General features: G+C 42.2%; 1 protein-coding gene across 2 annotated transcripts in view; it reads left to right on the top strand.

Moving 5' to 3' along the window:
* Positions 1–18804, top strand: part of tspan4a (tetraspanin 4a) — a 125640-nt gene that overhangs the window by 74208 nt on the left and 32628 nt on the right. For both annotated transcript variants that reach the window (XM_034575598.1, XM_034575589.1), the window contains 2 exons: positions 3291–3482; positions 14888–14962. In XM_034575598.1, coding sequence (XP_034431489.1) covers positions 3291–3482; positions 14888–14962 — 267 coding nt within the window. The remainder of the gene's footprint in view (positions 1–3290; positions 3483–14887; positions 14963–18804) is intronic.

Below are 18804 nucleotides of genomic sequence, written 5' to 3'. Positions count from 1 at the left end.
CGCCTCTCGTGCACCCGGGGGCCAGATGCATAAACAACGTGCACTGTAAATAATACCATGCATACGCTATGTCCCACATATGAACTGGAATAAAAAGAAAAATGTGCACCTTCATTTTCTTTTTGTAACGTCAGAGCATCAATTTCCCTGCGTTAATGAATCTTTTAATCCAAACCTGAGCCGTGAAGCACAAAGTGTGTTTAAACACGACTCTCTATTATAACTCTATTGTTCAATCACTGATCCTCCTCCTCAGCGTGATGATGGTGTGAAGGTTTATGTGATGAATTAGTGATACGGACGCTCTGGAAAGCCACGGCCAAGCGGAACAAGTCACAATCTCAATCGGGGAAATTGGACATTTTGCTGTTAATGCGGTGGAGTGGGCACAAGTATCGAAATGCAAACAGCATTACTACGTCCATTTATGGCAAAACTGTGGGAGTAGAAATGACGCTTGTGCCCGTTCACCCAGTTCCACGATGATTCAGATCTGCAGGAAACAGAATGGATGTATGTGCGGCTGATGAATAGAACGTGGATGCGTGTTTCCATCGTTTCTGCGTACACAGTGTGAATTCACAGCTTTATGCATCTGGCTCCAGATGCCAATTATCACGCAGGCATGTGGCTCCATCCATAATCGTTGTGTCATGTCTGAGTAAAGCATAAAATAGCTAATTGGTAACAGGCACCAGTGGTAGATGCAACAAGAAGCATTCACGTCTAACAAATGGAAGAAGTCGTCAATTAATTGATAGCGAAGTTCCATCAATCACTGGTAAATATGGCTCAGAGACTGTATATCAAGATGGACGACATGCTGGCGCATTATAGGCCCTAAGCCCCGCCTCCTCCATGGTAATGGATGGGACATGGACCAAAGTAAATGGTTAAATTATATGTCAAAGAGTTTTGTCTCCCAAAGATGCAATCTGTCATTGTAGGTTGTTCTTATCACACTGGTGTTCAAGTGATCATTTTCCTGGCAAGTCTGGTTTTATTTAGCTATTGGATGATATAAAAAACGGAAACTGAGACTGACTCACGATTGGTCCAGCACATGTATGAGCAGGACGTCTCTTCATCTCCGTTACCGTGTAGATTATTACACGTGTGTCGCAAAATGTACGAGATGGCATCGTTCGAATCCGGGCTCGTCTCATCCTCCTCCCTCATGAGCCTCTGACTCTGCGAGCTTAAAATGTTCAAAACCTATTCTCAGCGTCCCCCATTCATCCTTCGCCCTTCGTCACTGCGGCCAAACTTCATTAGAGAATGCACTCTGGGGCGTGATAAGTGTCCGTTGTGAGCAGCAGTGACCCGAAGGCCGTTCATCTGCAAGCTGCCGAAGTCTCCGAGCTGCCTGAGTGAGCGGAGCCCCACATGAGTGCTTTTTATTTTTGCCTTGCCCTACTTCTAGCTCGAGAGCTCATTAAATAAGATCTTGTGTTAAAGCTGGAAATAGAAAGAAAAGTGCATGTGAGTGTGTGTATGAAAATGAGTGGGGGGGGGGGGGGGGGGGGCAATAATCATGTATTTAACCATGGAAGTCTTATTGCCGCTGGGAGTTCTGGCAAGTGGCCGTGGAGAGAGTGCGACTGGCTGCGTGATGCATATTTCCCTTAGTCGCAGCTGAAAATGCTGCATCATGAATGTGTGAGTGTTTTTCTGCCCCCCCACTGTCAACTTCAGCCTCTAAAGGCAAAAGCAAACATGTCGTTGTTCATCAGGACACTAATGCAAAGGAAGGAACATCCCAGATCTGCTGGGTTTGGACTCCAGAGAAGGCAGATTTCCTCCCAAAGCAGCTTAATTCTTCAAACGCTGGGCCCAGCGGTCTGTAATGGGTCGACTATATTAAAAACTTAGCCTCTTTAGTGAAGGTGATGATTTGACTTATGTCTAAATTAAGTCTGTTTAATGGGAGAGTCATACTTTCTTGCTTTGAAGTGTGTGAAGAGTCGATAATGTCTTGTAAAGGGATCACGTTAACATGTTGACAACTCATGGCTACTACATCATTGCAAAATTAATTCTATTAGTTTAAGTATTGTTTAATACAGATGCATGTCCCCGAGTCTTGCTCTGTTGAAAGGTGGTTTGTTCTCTCCACTGTCTCTAACTGGCTCATTGTGGGAACTGTGGGCTTCTCTGTACGATATGTGAGGTCTGAACTAACAATCCTCAAGTCTTGAGCTATTTGTGACACCAGTGATGTCAGATAAACATCCGCAGTAGAGAACACATCTCCACTAAGGCCCTTATGAAACCACATTTAAATCTGCTCCAGATTCGTAATTGGATCTGCACCAAATTACACACACACAGAAATATCATTCCCCCAAACTTACAAAAAAAATATCAAGATCCGTGTTTCTCTTGGAAAATCATTCCATCCTGTTTGTGCATAATCCTGTTGATTGGCAGAACAACTCTTCTGGTTCCACTTTCCGCTGATGGTCACCAGAACTGTCCAATGACTGAGTTCCCTGTCAATCCAATGACCTCAAGTTCAATAAATCAGTTTGATGATAAAACTGATTTATTAATGTTTTCTTTTCTTTGCTCGGGACCATGTGAACTAAACTACAGGTGTGAAAGTGACGTTAAAAGGAAAAAACTCTGTATAGTTTTCTTATAGTGACGATGAGCTTGACCCCTGAGGTGAAATGGATCCCCGTCACTGTCAATTTATTAATTTTTTATTAAGTATTATTACTACTGTTGTGTCCATGTGTACAATGTTTATTTGATAAATCTTAATTGTTTATTATTTGACGTTTTGTCCACCTGTTCTGTCAATAACTGGTTACACACTGTTTGTTAATGTATGTTTATGTGAATGGTTCTGAAAAAGCAAAAAGAAAAGTTTCGCTTTCTTGCTGGTAGTTCGATAAAAAGATTGATACCCCCTTTACTGTCTATCAGTTTAGCTTAGCATAAAGACTGGAAATAGGTATGAACAGCTAGCCTAGCTCCCTGCAGAGGTGTCAAATTCCACCTGGCTGGCAAGAAATAGTCCGACACATAAGACAGCAAATTGTCCTTCATTCACTTTCTTTTCTTAAATGTATTGAACAAAAGCTTTACAGGTGCTGTTAGTTTGGTTTTTGCTCCCTCCCATTTCCTCCCTCTGCATTCTGTTACAAACAACAACGAGGAAGCCACAGAAAGTCTTCAAACATTCCCATGCACCCCCATGTTCCGCTGTGTTTGTGTCTGCGATGAGTTTGACCGTGTTATTAGCGAACTGACAGCGTTACGCCCTCTGTGTGTTGCCTCTGCAGCTGGGAGGATGTGGCATACTGGGGGTGGGGGTCTGGCTCTCGGTGACCCAGGGAAACTTTGCCACCCTATCATCATCCCTTCCCTCCCTGTCAGCGGCCAACCTGCTCATTGCGGTGGGGACCATCATCATGGTGATCGGCTGTCTGGGCTGTGTGGGCGCCGTCAAAGAGAGTCGTCCTCTGCTGCTGACGGTAAGTTATTTGTCAGGATGCTCCTGTTGACTTTAAACACAAAAGGCTCTGCTGCATTTTGTTGACAAATAGCGTCACTGACTTTTCACGTAAAGCAATAATCTTAGAATTCTTACAATATAGCCGCCGATTGAAATGACACGCCGGGGATTCAATCTGTGTCCTTTTCATGAGAAGCATTCAGCTCCTGCAGCTGCCGTCACTCAGAGAAGCAACACAAACACACACACACAATAAGTCTTTCATTTTGCATTCGAGATTTGAGATAAAAGCACAGGTCTCGATCTCTGAGGCTTCGTGAAGAAAGAGAAGTGTGAGCTCTGCTGACAGAAACCTACAATCTACACAACCTGAAAGTAGAAAGCACCACGATTAATTACTCTGCTGCTGTTTCAACAGTGAGTTTAGTTTGGGTTAGGATCTGTGTTGCTTTACTATTGAATAGGTGGCAGGTCTTTTATATGTGACTGAAGGCCGGTAACAATAGTGGTGCACCTCCTGAATATAAGTGTCACAGACTGACGGAACAATTTGATTTCACAGACCCAAATAATTCAGGTCACGACTGAGAATATTTAATCTTTAAAAAACAATGATAAGATCTGTTTTATTTAAATAATACCAGGACACTGACCACAGTCTGCTGTCCACCCGCTGTCACTTTACACTTGACAACCGCAGAGTGAGCTGCCAGCCGTCCGTCTGAAGACGACGTGGTGCGATCGGCTATCGCCACGTCGTTTATCTAGAGTAAGAGCCGCCGCCACCGCAGAGAGACTCTGGTCCTTCAAACATCAGAATGATAGTTTCAGAAAGAAAGAAACTACTGTTGACCGGGAGTTTAATGTTATTCAGCTAAATGAGTAACTTTCTGTTGTTATCTATTTTAATAACGACCTGTAAGCCCGACACGTAACCCAATAATGAAAGCTAAATGTGCTGAGGTTGTTGAGTCAGAGCTGCAGGATCAAGGTTTGTCTAAGACATGTAATCTATTACTGTTGCTTTTGTAATGTTGCAGTGAGTGAGTGACAGACCTACATGAAGAACATTACCATTCTGTTACATCAGCTCGTAGGAAACCCTGTCTACGTTTCATCGTTCTTTGATCGGTTTCCAGTTACAACATGTGTGTTTGAACTACACCTTTACTACTGAGGTGTGTGTGTGTGTGTGTGTGTGTGTGTGTGTGTGTGTGTGTGATGAGCAGAGACCTGGCTGTAGACAGAGCTGGGGCTGATTTGCATATTTATAGGTCCACGAATATTAAATGAGGCAAAGGTGAAGTGCTTCATCCAAATCATTTCAAGGCGATGAAGGGATTTCTTTTTTTTTTTATTATGGAAAAAAAGATATGTAGATATAAGAGATGAGATTCACAGGTTTAATCATTGACAGGAGATGAACTTTAAGGTTCGCACGCCTCATGACATTTACCGTACATCGTAATATATCGCAGGAGTTTGAAGAAACTTAAAGAAAGACAGCCAAGAGGATACCAATACTGAAGCTCATGTATAATAAAGATAATTATTTCCAATATATTCTCCGTATAAGCTTCCCAGGACCGATATGGTGGTGGTGCAGGTCTCGGCACTGGCCCCAGTACTCCCACATGAGGGGGGTTAACCACTGGTGTCAGTCACGTTGACGAACTAACAGCACAGTTGTAATCCCAAGGAAGAGCGGCGCACAATGTCCCCACAATTACCAGTTTCCAACCAGACTGTTACTCTAACAATGCATAACACATGTCACAGTGATAGGATCCTACATATCACACGCTTTGAAAATTGCCAGTAGATAGAGAAGGTCTATTATTTATTCATCAAGTGATTTTATACTCAATTCTATACCAAAGGGATTTTTTTCTTGTGTAATTGAACTTCCAGTTGTCTTTTCTCCTCAGTTTAAGCGAGATTTACATCTGAATTTGTGTGATTGTTATTTTAAAAAGCAAAATCAAAAGTATAGAAATGTGGAACAGTCCAATATTTGGCAATTCCGATATCTAAGAAGGCTAAAAATGCAATGTGGCTCCCAACGCCTGCAAAGCACAGATAAGACACAGTGAAGGACTAAATGTCAAATTGTGCCCCGATTTTTTCAACCTGTTGGTCAATTTGATTATGTACTACCACAAATATAAATAGAATAAATAAGTATAAATAGTAACATGGACAGGAGGGCATTTTTAAATGTAATTTAAAAGCTGTGTGCCGTGTTTAATAGGTTACACACTGTCTGACACTGGCCGGAATTTGAAGGAAAAAGTGACATATAACCACTAATATGCGAGTCAGGGCACAGGAAGTGTTTGACATCAAATATCAAACATTTTACGCTCTAATTTATCCCGACTTTGAGCTGCATGAGCTCCAATTTCCAACCGGGGGACGCCTGATAACGCCTGAACTCCTGATCCATTCGAAAGTCTCATTTATATTTACCCGTTTGGCACAGACTCACAAACCGAGGGGACAATTTTGATAAACAAACCAACTCATGTAATCAACTCTGCACAGCATTTATCAGAGGGGAGGGAAAATCTGTGTTGGGGGGGGGGGGGAGATAGGATTTAATCATTACCAAAATGCTGCAGCAGGAGTAAGCAATTACGAGCTCTGTGGGAACGGGTCTTATGTCGATCATGAGCGTGATCCGTGACATTTCCCCACAGTGACCACACCAGCTCCTGCACAGTGTCAATATAATGAGTCTGGGGGAATTATAAGTTTGCTTTAATGAGTGACAGAGCCGCCCATCCTTCATGCCCGTTAGAGAAGACTCCTCTCCCTTCGAGTTTCAGGGCTAATTAGCACGTTGATCGCTGATGAGGGACGCGGAGAATCGCAGCATCACTGTGAGATATTTGAGCAATTACTGCTTCGCTCTGCGCTGCCAGGATTATTATTTCTGTTTCTGTGCGCCTTGTAATTTGTGGCATCAAAACATCAGAGCGACTGATTTTCTGTTTTTCAAAAATCAGATTCTGTGATGACTTCAAACACATTCCTAGTTTTTTTTTTTTTTTATATGAATGTCAAACTTCATACAAACATATTAAAACTAAAAATAGATAGCGTGAGCTCTAATCTCTTTATAGGGCAGAAGTATTGCAGCAGCCTTTGGACTAAATATTGGAGTGGCAGCCGATTACTCAAAAACAGGAAACTGAAAGTCAACTGTTTCAATCACGTCCGTCGTATATGTGGGATTAAAACTATTTTTGGCCAAAGTCAGAAAGTCTGATCTGGTTAGTTTTGGTTTCACATTGTATGACATATGTATACGTCCTGTCGTCATCAGCTATGTGAGCTGCGACTACCTACTTAGTCGTCTTTACGTTTGAATGGAGAAAAATTATGACCCCGTTCCACTGCTAGCAAGTAAAAGTTAAAATTCGTTGGCATCTGAGGTTAATGCAGGTGATAACCTAAATTAATATTCTGTATATAAAAGGCATGCTGGGACATGAGGGTATGGTTTAGTCTCATTCTTTCACCCCCTTGATGAAAAGGACACTACACCGAGGTCTGTGCCAGATGTCCTGCTGCAACAAGTCTAAATACCCAAAAAAGCCTCACAGCCTCAGTTTGTGCCTCTGACTCATTTCTGCCAGTATTAGCAAAACCTGATAAGCAGTGAAAAACATTGTTCTACATTACCGAGATTTATTCCTCTGCGGTGGCAGAATATTCAGCTCACAGTATACTGTGCTGCATGAGGTCAACAAAATAAAAAAAACGGGCTCGTGAACATTGTTCTATTTGTAAACTGTGACAAATGGCAGCGCTGCGACTATATGCACCGACAGTCTGCCTCAGACGCCACAGAGGCTGTCGTCACAGAGGCAACAACACAGGGACCCACTCAGCCACTCTCTCAAAGAGCCATAAAGAGGAGCTGTCATCGCGCCACCAGCTTTTTCCAGCAGAGACACACAAGTCCTACAGCAGCTTTTCATGGCTGACTCGCTTCAAACTTGCAGCGTTACGTCAGCCTCCATGCTCGAGCTGTGGTCAGTCAGTGTGTGCACCCCCCCCCCCCCCCCCCCCCAACGGACTACATCACACGCTGCGTAGCCACAAGGCCTCGTCGGCGACAAGTTGTTTTTAACTCCTCTGTTGCATTTCTTAAGTACGAGAGAGGTTTCTGGAATTTGTGTTACCCTGTAGGAACTTTTGCTTGGGGTTTTTTACTTTCTAAATACTTAATGAATTAAACCCAAATGTTTCCGTTACGCTACGGGAAACGGTCTCTTCATCATGTGATGGAGCACCAGTCAGACTCTAAACCACATTTTTGCAACAAAGTCCAATACCCCGTCCTTTTAAGTAGAAAATTAGGAGCTGTTTAGGGACACAGCATTTTCTCCACAAATGTAATTTTCATCAGGGTAATGGGTAATTAAAGTCATGTTCACACCAGTGAGTTTGGATGATCGATACCAGCACAAGTCAAAGGGCATTGAGGAGGAGTGGCGGTGGATCTGCGACCCAATCTGCCCACAAATTAGACAGACTGGTGAGATCCGTGCGGTGGAAATGGAAGAGGATTGTTTACAACGTGCAGCTTCGACGTGGCTCTGATATATAGAGCCTGTAAAATGATTAGACCCTCCACGTGAAAAGGCCGAGGCCATCACCTGAAAGGCTTCCCTCCATATACGCTCAAGGCAGCGACATCCCAATAGCTATCGATTCTGAGGGCGCTGATGGAGCGTGTGTCTGACATGAATGGTTCACCGCTCGTGCTGCTCTGTCCACACACAAAGAGACACTGTGGCTTTCACCCTGCGTAGAAATCACAGAATGGGGGGGAACACAAAAGAATCAATTCCTGGCCCTGGACTTTGATTACAGCTCCTGTACATCAATCTTTTTACTAAGCAGGGATATCAGCTCTGGTGGCCAAGCAAGTCAGAACATAAATACATGGAGGCATCCTGATTTTGTTATATGCATTTTCATCATGCATGCAATCTGCACTTAGACTGCGGTTCTTTTGGATAATTTAAAGTCTACTTAAATGTAAATATTACAAACATAAATTCCAGCTCTCTGGAGATTAATTGCTGCATTGCTTTCTATGCCACGAACTACTGCAGTAAAACAAGCTGCAGAAACGAAGATGAGAACAGAACAGCTAAATCCTGAGGGTTTCTATTCTGGTCCTCGAGCGTCGGTGTCCTGCAGGTTTTTGTTCGTCCCTGAAGGAATCAGTTAGATGTTCATTAACTCTCATGGAACAAAAAGCTGCAGGAGACACGTCCACTGCGAGCGGAATGGAGACGTCTTAAAGGACCATTTTGCTGAGTTTTATATCTGTTGCAGTTAGACTGACATGGTTATCTGCACCATTACACGTGTCAGTACTATCTTTATCTATCTACGCTTGCACAGGGAGAGCAGTGGAAGGAAAGAGAAAAATACTACACAGCGTTCTCAGTTTAGAAATGCTCCGTGTTACCTGGTGATAAAAATAATAAAAAGGTCTTCAGGTCAAAAATGAATGTTGTCTTGCTGTTGCTCTGCCAGTGATACATTATCTGTGAAAGCAGCCTTCCTTCAAAACACAGAACAATGGAATGTACAGGAATGTCTATACTTAACTTAAAGTGGCTATAAATTACAGTTACAAGCTACATGTTTACAAACAATGTGAGAATAATGTGAAATGCGACTTATTTTGACATTATGATGACAGTGTTTGGCTGCAACAGTTGAGAAAAAAGCTCAAAAACACCATTTTGAATTACTCGTCGAGCAGCAAAGAGCAAACACACAAAACCAACAAATGTCTGGCAAAAGTAAAAGAGCATTTAATAGCTATAGAGAAATATTTCCCCCCAAAGAGCGGGTGGAGACCAAAACAGAGCTAAAAGTCAATATTAGATTTGTTTTCACTTTAGTGGCCAGAAACAAGAATCCAAAAGAATAATAATTCTCTGTAAGTGATGGATGTATACATAAGCAGCTGTTATCTAACAAGTTCATCATATAAACTTAAAAAGTTGGTGAAAAGGTGATGATATGTCAGTGTTTCATCTCAATCTTGTTTCCATTAAACCAAAGGATCTGCTACTTTACTGGAGCAAATCATTTTATGCTGTATTTCAAATGGAAATATTTTACCATTTACATTTTTTATCCACTCGCTACTATTCAGATTCAGAAGATTTTGCATAAATATGTGGATATTTCTAAAGATTTAAGCAGTGATTCTGATCATTTTTGGCTTGTGACCCGTTACATAAACTAGTGTCTGTTTGCAGTGCTTGGTTGTGTTTAACTCTGTTCACTATGGATCTCGGAGAGTTTCAGTTAAATAACCAAGGCAAAAAGAAAAAGGATGAATTATGCAAAAAGGTCAGAGATTAGAGCAAAATTCAAATAATATTCATACATTTCTGCCACAGAACTTTCTGTTTCTTTCTTTCTCTTCCCAGTCATCAGCTCACAACTCGCCATATTTATCTTTTGAACATGTGGAGAGACTTGACCCCCTTGGTTGAGAACCATTGAACTAACTCTTAGTATTTCCCAACCTGCTACAGTGACAGTTATGCACTGATTCATTGGTTTATACAGTCTAATAATGTCCCACATTGGGGTCCACATGTCTGAGACCATGCACATCGTTTTTGCTGATAATATCTGTACAGTTATTTAAGACGGGGTCTGAATTCATGAATTGTATCTAGAATGGAATATTTTTTATCTTTTGGTATCAGGGCTTTCACCCAACATATCTAAGCTCCTCCACCAGTGACAGTGCAAAGTCAAAAGTTGTGAAAATCAGCAGAATCTCCGGAAACAGGAAAAGGCTGCTTGACAACAGTTTAGCGAGCTGCTCGGCCTTTTGCTCCATAAAACACTGTTTATAGCCCCATTTTGCTTCCTCTTATTCCGATCTCCTATAAATCTCCCCCGTAGTTATGCTGCTGGAAGCCGCTGCGGTGAACAGAATAACGTACAGTACTTCAGCTTGAATAATGACAATTCAGGAAAAACATATTGAGGCTGCTTCGGTCCCTTCTGTAACGGGATCTGAGTCTTTGTTTATAATAATTTATCACAGTGACAGTCCTAACGCGCAGCAAAACAAGCCGAACTTCAATTTGAGATTTTAGCCCAGATTCTGTTTATGCAGTGTCCACGTCCATTTGCACAAAAACTAACTTTAAGCACAAGCTACCGCGATTACATAAAAGGAGCAGACGCCTGCTGTTTAACATGAACACCATTTCCATTATAGTTTTCCTATGCAACAGCCTTTCAAAGTAATTTAGAGAAATATATTGTTTTTTCATCTTATGTCTTAATTGAAACATTTAAAAACCGTTTGGATTTATTACGGTTATAAACATGAGGGAGCTGGGACGTGATTTAATTCAGCTTTATTTTTATTACAAGTCTTTTTCTAGTTCACAAATGGACTTTTATCATTTACACTTAATTGCTGGCTGCAACCCATTTGATAATTGTGATCCATTCCGTGCAGCGGTGTGAAATCCCTGCAGCTAATTCAAATGTTTTCCTGCAGTGTGTTATACGAGCCAAACGCTGCCGTCTGCCATCCAATGGTCCTATCGAGTCTGGATTTCGCCTGTGGTCCAACGAAGAGCCGTTAGATTTCTTATTAAGAGCAGATTAATGGAGAAGCAGTGACGAGAGCCACGGGGGGGGGGTGGGGAGTTAGTTGGTTTGTTTTCTCAACGCTAGATTATCACTCCGAGTTTCTACAATGTCCCTCAGCTCTCGTTTCTCCGGCATCAATGTTTAATTCATTGTTTTGTCTTATGTTGAAAAAAAGTTTTAAAGTCCAAGTTTTTACTATATAATCCAGAGCCGTCAGAGATTTATAAACGAATTATCCATGAGAAGCAGAGCAACAAACAAAGAATATTGTTTTTTATCGCAACTTGAGATCAAATGACTATAAAGCTGCTTTCAGACGGGCACTGAAGTCCGCACATTGTCCTGAAATTGTCCCGGAGGAGTCGTTTGTGAGAACGCAAATGTCCTCATCAGCTGCTCCAGACATTTTCCATTACTCCTTCTGCCAGAGCCCTCATAAAAGTTCTGAGTAAGCCCATGTGAGAATACAGTAAGGAAATGTCTGCAAAAAATCCACAGCGAGCAAAGTGGGGGCGTGATGGTGGCGTTTCTATCAGTATATCACTCGCAAACGTTGTGTTGACTTTGCAGATTCCTCTCAAATGCTTGTAGTAGTGTTGTCAAAGCAAAAATAAACATCACGACTCTGCTGTTGATTGAAATTAAACGTCAAGTCCTTCCTGCTGCTTGCTCTACCCAGAGGCCCCCCCTCACCTGAACGTTACTGAAACTGTCATTTTCCACTTGCTGTGAATTCGTCCGACCTGGACGACCTCCTGCTGTGTTCTTTATATGTGAGAGGCAAACTCTGGAAGATATCCAGACCCAATTTCTCTGACATTTTCCCAAGTTCATGTCTGAAAACAGCTTGAAGGGCGTCTCATCTTCAGCAAAAGACATTCTGAGAAAGCCACTGTTTGTAACCTGCCCTGCAACAAACTAAAAACAGAACTGGTGTAGAAATGTGGAAATTCTTGCAGCTACGAACACTGGATATTTCATTCTTGTAAAGCCTGCAAAGGTGGCACCAAATAAAGGATTCTGTTGAGATCCTGGTTGCTGCATGCCAACAAATATATTTATATTCAGCTAATCAGATCGTTCTTGAGTTGTGGAAAACACATCATCTTCCTCTAGAGCCAGTTAAATTGCAATTCTGGCCTATAAATTGATCAGAAATGATTATTTGCAGAAGATAACCTTTAAATTGTGTTTATTTTTTCCAATCAACTTAACAGATGATGAATTACCTGTCTCTACTGACAGCTCCTGCCTGACTGCAGATGAGGTTGACACCACTGATACTAGTAGCTGCTGATTGGTCACAGAAACCTGCCAACCTTTGTGTGCGGCTGAAAAATGGTGCGTGAATTCAAAGACAGCTCCGTTCGATTATTAAGCCACTCAGCTGGATGCGTAAACAATTAGCCGCATAGTTCACCGGCACATTTCCATAGGAACTCAGCTAAGTGACCATTCGTCAGGGCAGCTTGTCTGTCACATGGATTCATGGTCCGTCTGCTTCTAGTGGCCGACGATCGATTAGCGGAACTCTTAAGTGAAAAAAAAACAAAACAACAATCCAATAGCAGGGATCGAGGGCCAGAGGCAACAAGACTCGGCTCTGTAATTCTCGACCACACACTGAATCTGAATTTCTAGCAGTGTAGCTGCACAGTTGACCCATATCTCTCTTAAAACTGTGGTGAGATGTTTCTTCCAGGATCAATACGGAGTCGAGAAATAGCACAAAAGAAGGAAAACAGCACAGATTCAAACTTCACTTTTGACATTTTTCCGTGAATCTGCCTCAGTCTGTTGGTCTCGCTCCTTTATTTTTATATATTATCCGTTGGACTTTTCAAAGATTCAACAGGTCAGAAGGTTAAATTTTCCCTCAATCTGCCGCGTGGCATATTTCTCCAGTTTTAAATTAACCTGCAAACACGCGAGGATTGGCGCCAAATTGGAGCTAACTGAAATTTTACACAACACAGGGCATGACGGGGATTCAATGAAGCCTGACAGAACAATGGGAATTGATTCTAGTCGGTTGTTTGAGGGCACCTCCTGAAAGCGGGACCCTGCGCTGCCATCAGTTTGTTACCTCGTCTGCCTTTCACCTTGCAGTGTTGCCGCCGAGGCTTTCATGCTTTCCAGAGCTTAGTGATTCATTCATGCAGGTTCTGCCAGGAGACCTCGCGGGCAACTGACAGCTCGATCACTGCTCCATGTCAGTCTTGTGAACTAGCAACGCTCACATCCACAGTCAAGCGATCGCCTGGAACTCACAGAGGACGTGTAGCCATGATGTTTGGAAAAAAACATCATGGCTATAGCAGCTCAGAGCTGAATGCATATGTCAGCATGTAAACATATTGACATCCTGATGTTCACCACATATACTGGGACAAGTTCACAGCTCAGGTTTTGTGCATTAATATGCAAACGCACATCACATCCCTCTACCTCCACTGCCGTCTTTTCCGGTAATGGTGGAAATTTAGATCTGAGGAAAAAGCACCTTTCTTCTTCTTCTTCTTCTTCTTCTTCTCAGTATAAAGGATGAAGAATACGCAGCCGCTGAGGCCATTTCATACCAGACAAAAGTTTAAAGACATCAGGCAAGGCTGTGTTCACAGGGACTTTGTTAAATTCAAAGGGACTGAATCCAATATTGACCTCGATCGCATGGTTTTCATTCTCATGAATAGAAACCCAGACACACCTGAGCATGTGTTAAAGGCACAGCAAGTTTACATCATCTCAATTCTTCTCAAAGTACAAAAGAGAAAAAGAGTCTCTGGAGAGTTTGAACTCACAGTGAAGCTCAGTAAAACTGAGACCTGACAAAACACGACATACTCTCACTCTCAGCTGGACTCGGTTTATCAATCAGTTAATCACATTTTATTGGTTTAGCCCATATTCACAGATCACAATTTGCCTCACAGGGTTTAAACAAGGTGCAACATCCTCTGCTCTTAACGATTCATACGTTAGGAATCCCTCTCCCAGGACGGTTTGAAGTGCATTCAAACTTGACTTGGTGTATTTTTATATCTGAACAATCCATCACAATCCACCATCAGCTGCCACAACGATCACAATTCACTCAATCATCCAAAGATTCAAATTGATGTACTAGTCCAGTCCATTACGGACCTGAAAATCAATCCTCACTCTATTCCAGTACTATCTACGTATTCCTGAGTCAAACCACAGCTCACAGGAGGTCGACCCCAGTTCGTCAAAGCAGAATAACAGAAACAGAAGCATCAGCACATATTGAAATGAACAAGATCTAGATATTTAGATGAAGTTTGGTTGATTCAACTAAATGATGGATTTTTTCTTTTACAGTGCACCTCATCTCATCCGGTACATGAGAAAAATGGCGAGAAATAAAATATGTTTCCTCCAACAACTTCACAGAGGAACAGTGTGGTGTATATCATATTTTGCAGTCTGTGATTTTCCCTCCCGCTCTCCCTCTGCTCCCTCGACCTGTCAGCCAGAAATATCGAGGTTGAACGATCTACAGCTCTTCGATCGGTCTCACGTCGCCAACTCTCTCTCTTTGGCCATTTCTTTCTTTCTTTCTTTTTCAAAGTTTGCCTTTCACTGCCCACACACACACACTTTCCCTGGAACTTACGCATCATTCAATTTTCACAAACAGAGCCCTATTATCCCCCTGGTGGTGTTTTCCTCCACATCCATAAACGCTGTGTTAAATGACTGTGCTGACGATGTGCTGCCCTCTTTGTGTCCCCCCCACAGTTCTTCATCCTCCTCCTGCTCATCTTCTTCCTGGAGATTCTGTCCATCATGCTTTTCTTCATCTACCAAGACCAGGTAAGACACCGCGATTGCTCTCATCTTGTTATATCCTGTGATTTTCTCCACCTGAACAAGATAATAACTGGCGTGTGGAAAAGGGCCGTCCAATCAAAGCCTTTCATATGCCACGCAGATTGCTGATGTTTAAGATGGAAGCTGGCATGTAAACCGGCAGCAGGGAGATTGTTTTGAAGTTCACTCAAGCAGTGTAATACGCCGGTTAAGAAAAAGCATGTGTCAGCTGACATCCTGCATAAATAATGGGTTTGATGAAACTGCACAAGAATCTGGTTTGTTTTGTCATGCTGTTACCTCCTTTGCTGGATGTCTGCAGGCTGCACCCGAGACAAATAGACATGGTCACCATTTCCCTTTTTCCTTGTTAATAAATCTCAATCTACCTCCGCTCGTCTATTTGTGGGCGATTTCCCCTGTAAATAAACAAGTGAGGCAGGAGAGGAGAGGAGAGGAGAAGCAGATGAGCTCTCTCCTCTTCTAATAAGAATGTGTAATCCCTTCACATTTTCAGCTAAGGGTTTTAATATTGCATTGAAAGGCCATGCCAAATTCCATCCATCTTAATCTTAATTAAGGGATTAAAGTCTGGATTTGTTGTTTAAAAAAAAAAAAAATCTAACAACAAGCACAACATATTATTGTTGCACGACATCGCAAATGTTAAACCCTGAAGACTCGTATATAAAAGGCACAAATAATAATATGTCTTCTGTTCGGCCCATAAACATCTGTGGGTACAGAACAACAAATATCATCTGACAATGGGTATTAGCTGGATTTAGCTCTGCAGGAGGGGAATTTAATTCCCAAAATAAGTCTGAGTTGAGGCTAAGAATGACTCAAAAGTTTTAAAATATGGTCCAAGTGCTTTCTAAAGAACGCCCGGAGGAAGATTATGTATAATGTAGAGCGGCTGTTGCCACAGACAGAGCAGCGACCGAGTCACTGTTCACATCATCGCTTTGAGTTTTATTTTTATTCCTGAAAGACAAAAGAGCCTGAACTTTTTTTGGGCGATATGAGAGGTCTGCAGCGCACATTGTTATTGTTATTTTTAAATCATATTACCAGTTAAAATATATCACAGGCAACATAACAAACAAACAGCTCTGAACAGATGACGGCTTTCGATTGGATTTCTACAATGAACAATTATTACCTCCACCGAGGAGGTTATGTCTTCTTCTTCTTCTCCCTGTCCGTCTGTCTGTCTGTTTGTTTGTTTGTTGGTTTGTTTGTTGGTTTGTTTGTTTGTGAGCAAGATCACACAAAAACAACTCAACAGATTTCCACGGAAATTGGTGGAAGGATGTGGTTGGAGTCAGGGAAGAACCTTTTCTATTTTGGTGCGGATCCAGAACAGGGATTTATTTGTTTTTGACTTCCTTTAACATCACAAGATTGGACGTTTTTCAACATTTTCACAATTTCCACAGGAAATAATGGATATTGATAATAATTCAGCATATTTAGAAGACTAATATCTATAAATGTGTGAAATTTGGTTTAGCTTGATTGAATTTCAGGGGACTGTTGTGCCTTGGCGGAGGTGTGCGTTCCACTAAGTGCCATTCTAGTTTTAATTGTAGATTAACCTTTAGATCTTTTGGGCAATACACTGCCACAAAATAACAATGTACCGCAGCACAAGGTGACATCTTTAAATCAGCCAAAACTCATACTACTATACTTGGATGAGAAATTACTGAAATCATTCAGTCCAGTGAAAACACTGCTTCAATTAAATGCAAACTCGACAACTGACCACCGTGATTTCCTCCAGTCACAGGTATCGAATGTCTTCTAATGAGATGAAAGAGTCATTTGACAAACGATGTGCACATGCTATCATTTAATTTAGCGCATACACAGTATATTGTGCAGCCTCTGGAGACCCCCCCGATATAACCGTGACCGGGTGAAGTGGACTCAAAGTGAAGAGCTCCGTCATAAATCACTGGCAATTTCTCAACCCCTCGCCATATATTATTCATGAGTTGGGACAGAAAACATTATCCCCAAAGACTTAGGCCAAGGTCGAGCCTGAGTGAGTCCTGATGCCCTCCTGCATTTTGGTAAACAGCTACCTACATTTCTTTCTGTTGGAATTTCTGTTTGCGACCTCAGACCTTGGACGTGTCTGTACTCTGCTCTTTGTTTTCTCTAATTCTGGCAAGATTACATAAATGTGTTATACTCCCATTGCTCTTTTTAGACGAGCCCCTTCTGCTGGGCTTCCAGCTAAGCAGCACTAGCATAAAATGAATGTTGTGTTGTTCCCGTCACCTTCGTCTCAGTATCTGTGTTCCCCGACGTTCAGTGTGCCCCATTATTCAGCCTCTGAATAATTCAGGTTCGTCTACCCAGGAGGCGATTAGCGACCGGGCAGAGTGAAAAGTTAGGGAAAGGAAGGCCCAGATATTCAGCCGAGCTGGTGCACTGTGGGAAATCACTCGCAGTAAAGGATGGGTGGCCATTACCAAACTGCCACTGATATTCTTCTAAACCACAGGAGACTCAACAATTCTCAGTAATATTCTGCCGTGTAAAGTGTTTCCCTGCACAGTATCATGAAGTAGACCTCGAGTGCATTTACTCAACGTGGAGATTCTCAAGAAATGTAAAATGTCAAAGGAATAAATCAGAGGTTATAGATTATTATTTATATTGAATAAAAATGTACACCCCCCCAACTGACTGTTTATAAAGATGGACAACATTAATACTCTCCAAAAGAGAAGCCAAATTATCTGGATTGCCCCCTGGTGGCTGGCTGCAGTACTGGTCATAAACCCTGTCGCTTCCATGTTAGTGGATGGGACATAGACCTAAAAGCAGGGTGAAACATTATGATTGACAGCTGAGACTGACTCAAGGTTGGTCGAGCGCGTGTTTTGTTCTGGGTTGAGCATTGGAAAACTTTGTTGTCATGGCTGCAATGAGGAAACAATGCAGGTGACAAAATCACATACTTTGCAAATCAAGCTATTTTCCTCTCCCATTTATTTTTATTTAGATAGAAATGTCACATCTAAATTCAGTCGTTTGAAATGCTCAAAAAACTCTTTGCTGTCATTATTGTTCCAGGACAACAGTTGCTAACCTAAACAAAACAAGGCCCAGTCTCCCATTGTTTGTTATTTCAGCAAAAACCACCTTTGCAGAAACTGTTTTTCAATGTTCAATCTCACTCTGGGCTTGAATACTCCTAATGCACTCCGAGTCTGCTGTGTGCTGCAGTGAACAAAACAAAAGTGGAGCGAGCTGGAACAAGAGAGAAGAGAGTACGCGTACGGGTAGAGATGTACCTCTCATCCAAGTAATGAAGGAATTAACTGAGAAAAGTGAAAAGACATTATTAGTAATTGTGAGAGCCCCAGTTTCAGTCTGTTTATCAGACCCCGCTGCTTTTCAGCTCCTCCATCACCATGGCAACTCCCCAGAAGCAGTCCTGCAATTCGAGTGCAACCCAACGTCAATCCTCCCATATGCAAAAGCTTCCAGACGCCATGACTTAACCAGAGTGCTGCGGCGGGTGCATGTTGATGCTCTCCGTCCCGGGCTTAAGGGACGGTCACGCTCCACGGTGCGTTTCATTACACCTGCTTTACACTTGATAAAAGCTCGGCGCCGCTGCTGGAGGCGACTTCAAACAGCTCACAGATCTTCCACACACACCTGAAACGATCGCCAAGGGTCGGAGGGAACGGCGTCAAAGTGTCAGCGGCGTGATATTGAAAACTAATGTATGTAGCATCTCCGCGTCTACGTTTACCGCCGTGTCTGTTTGGCTTTATCATCACCTCAAGGGAGACTTACTCCAGAGTTTGTTTAAAGAT

Source organism: Hippoglossus hippoglossus, chromosome 3 (genome assembly GCF_009819705.1).
Source record: "Hippoglossus hippoglossus isolate fHipHip1 chromosome 3, fHipHip1.pri, whole genome shotgun sequence".
In the NCBI taxonomy this organism is placed as follows: Eukaryota; Metazoa; Chordata; class Actinopteri; order Pleuronectiformes; family Pleuronectidae; genus Hippoglossus; species Hippoglossus hippoglossus.
Note: the sequence above shows the minus strand (reverse complement) of the source record. Positions and strands in the feature narration are given on the sequence as shown.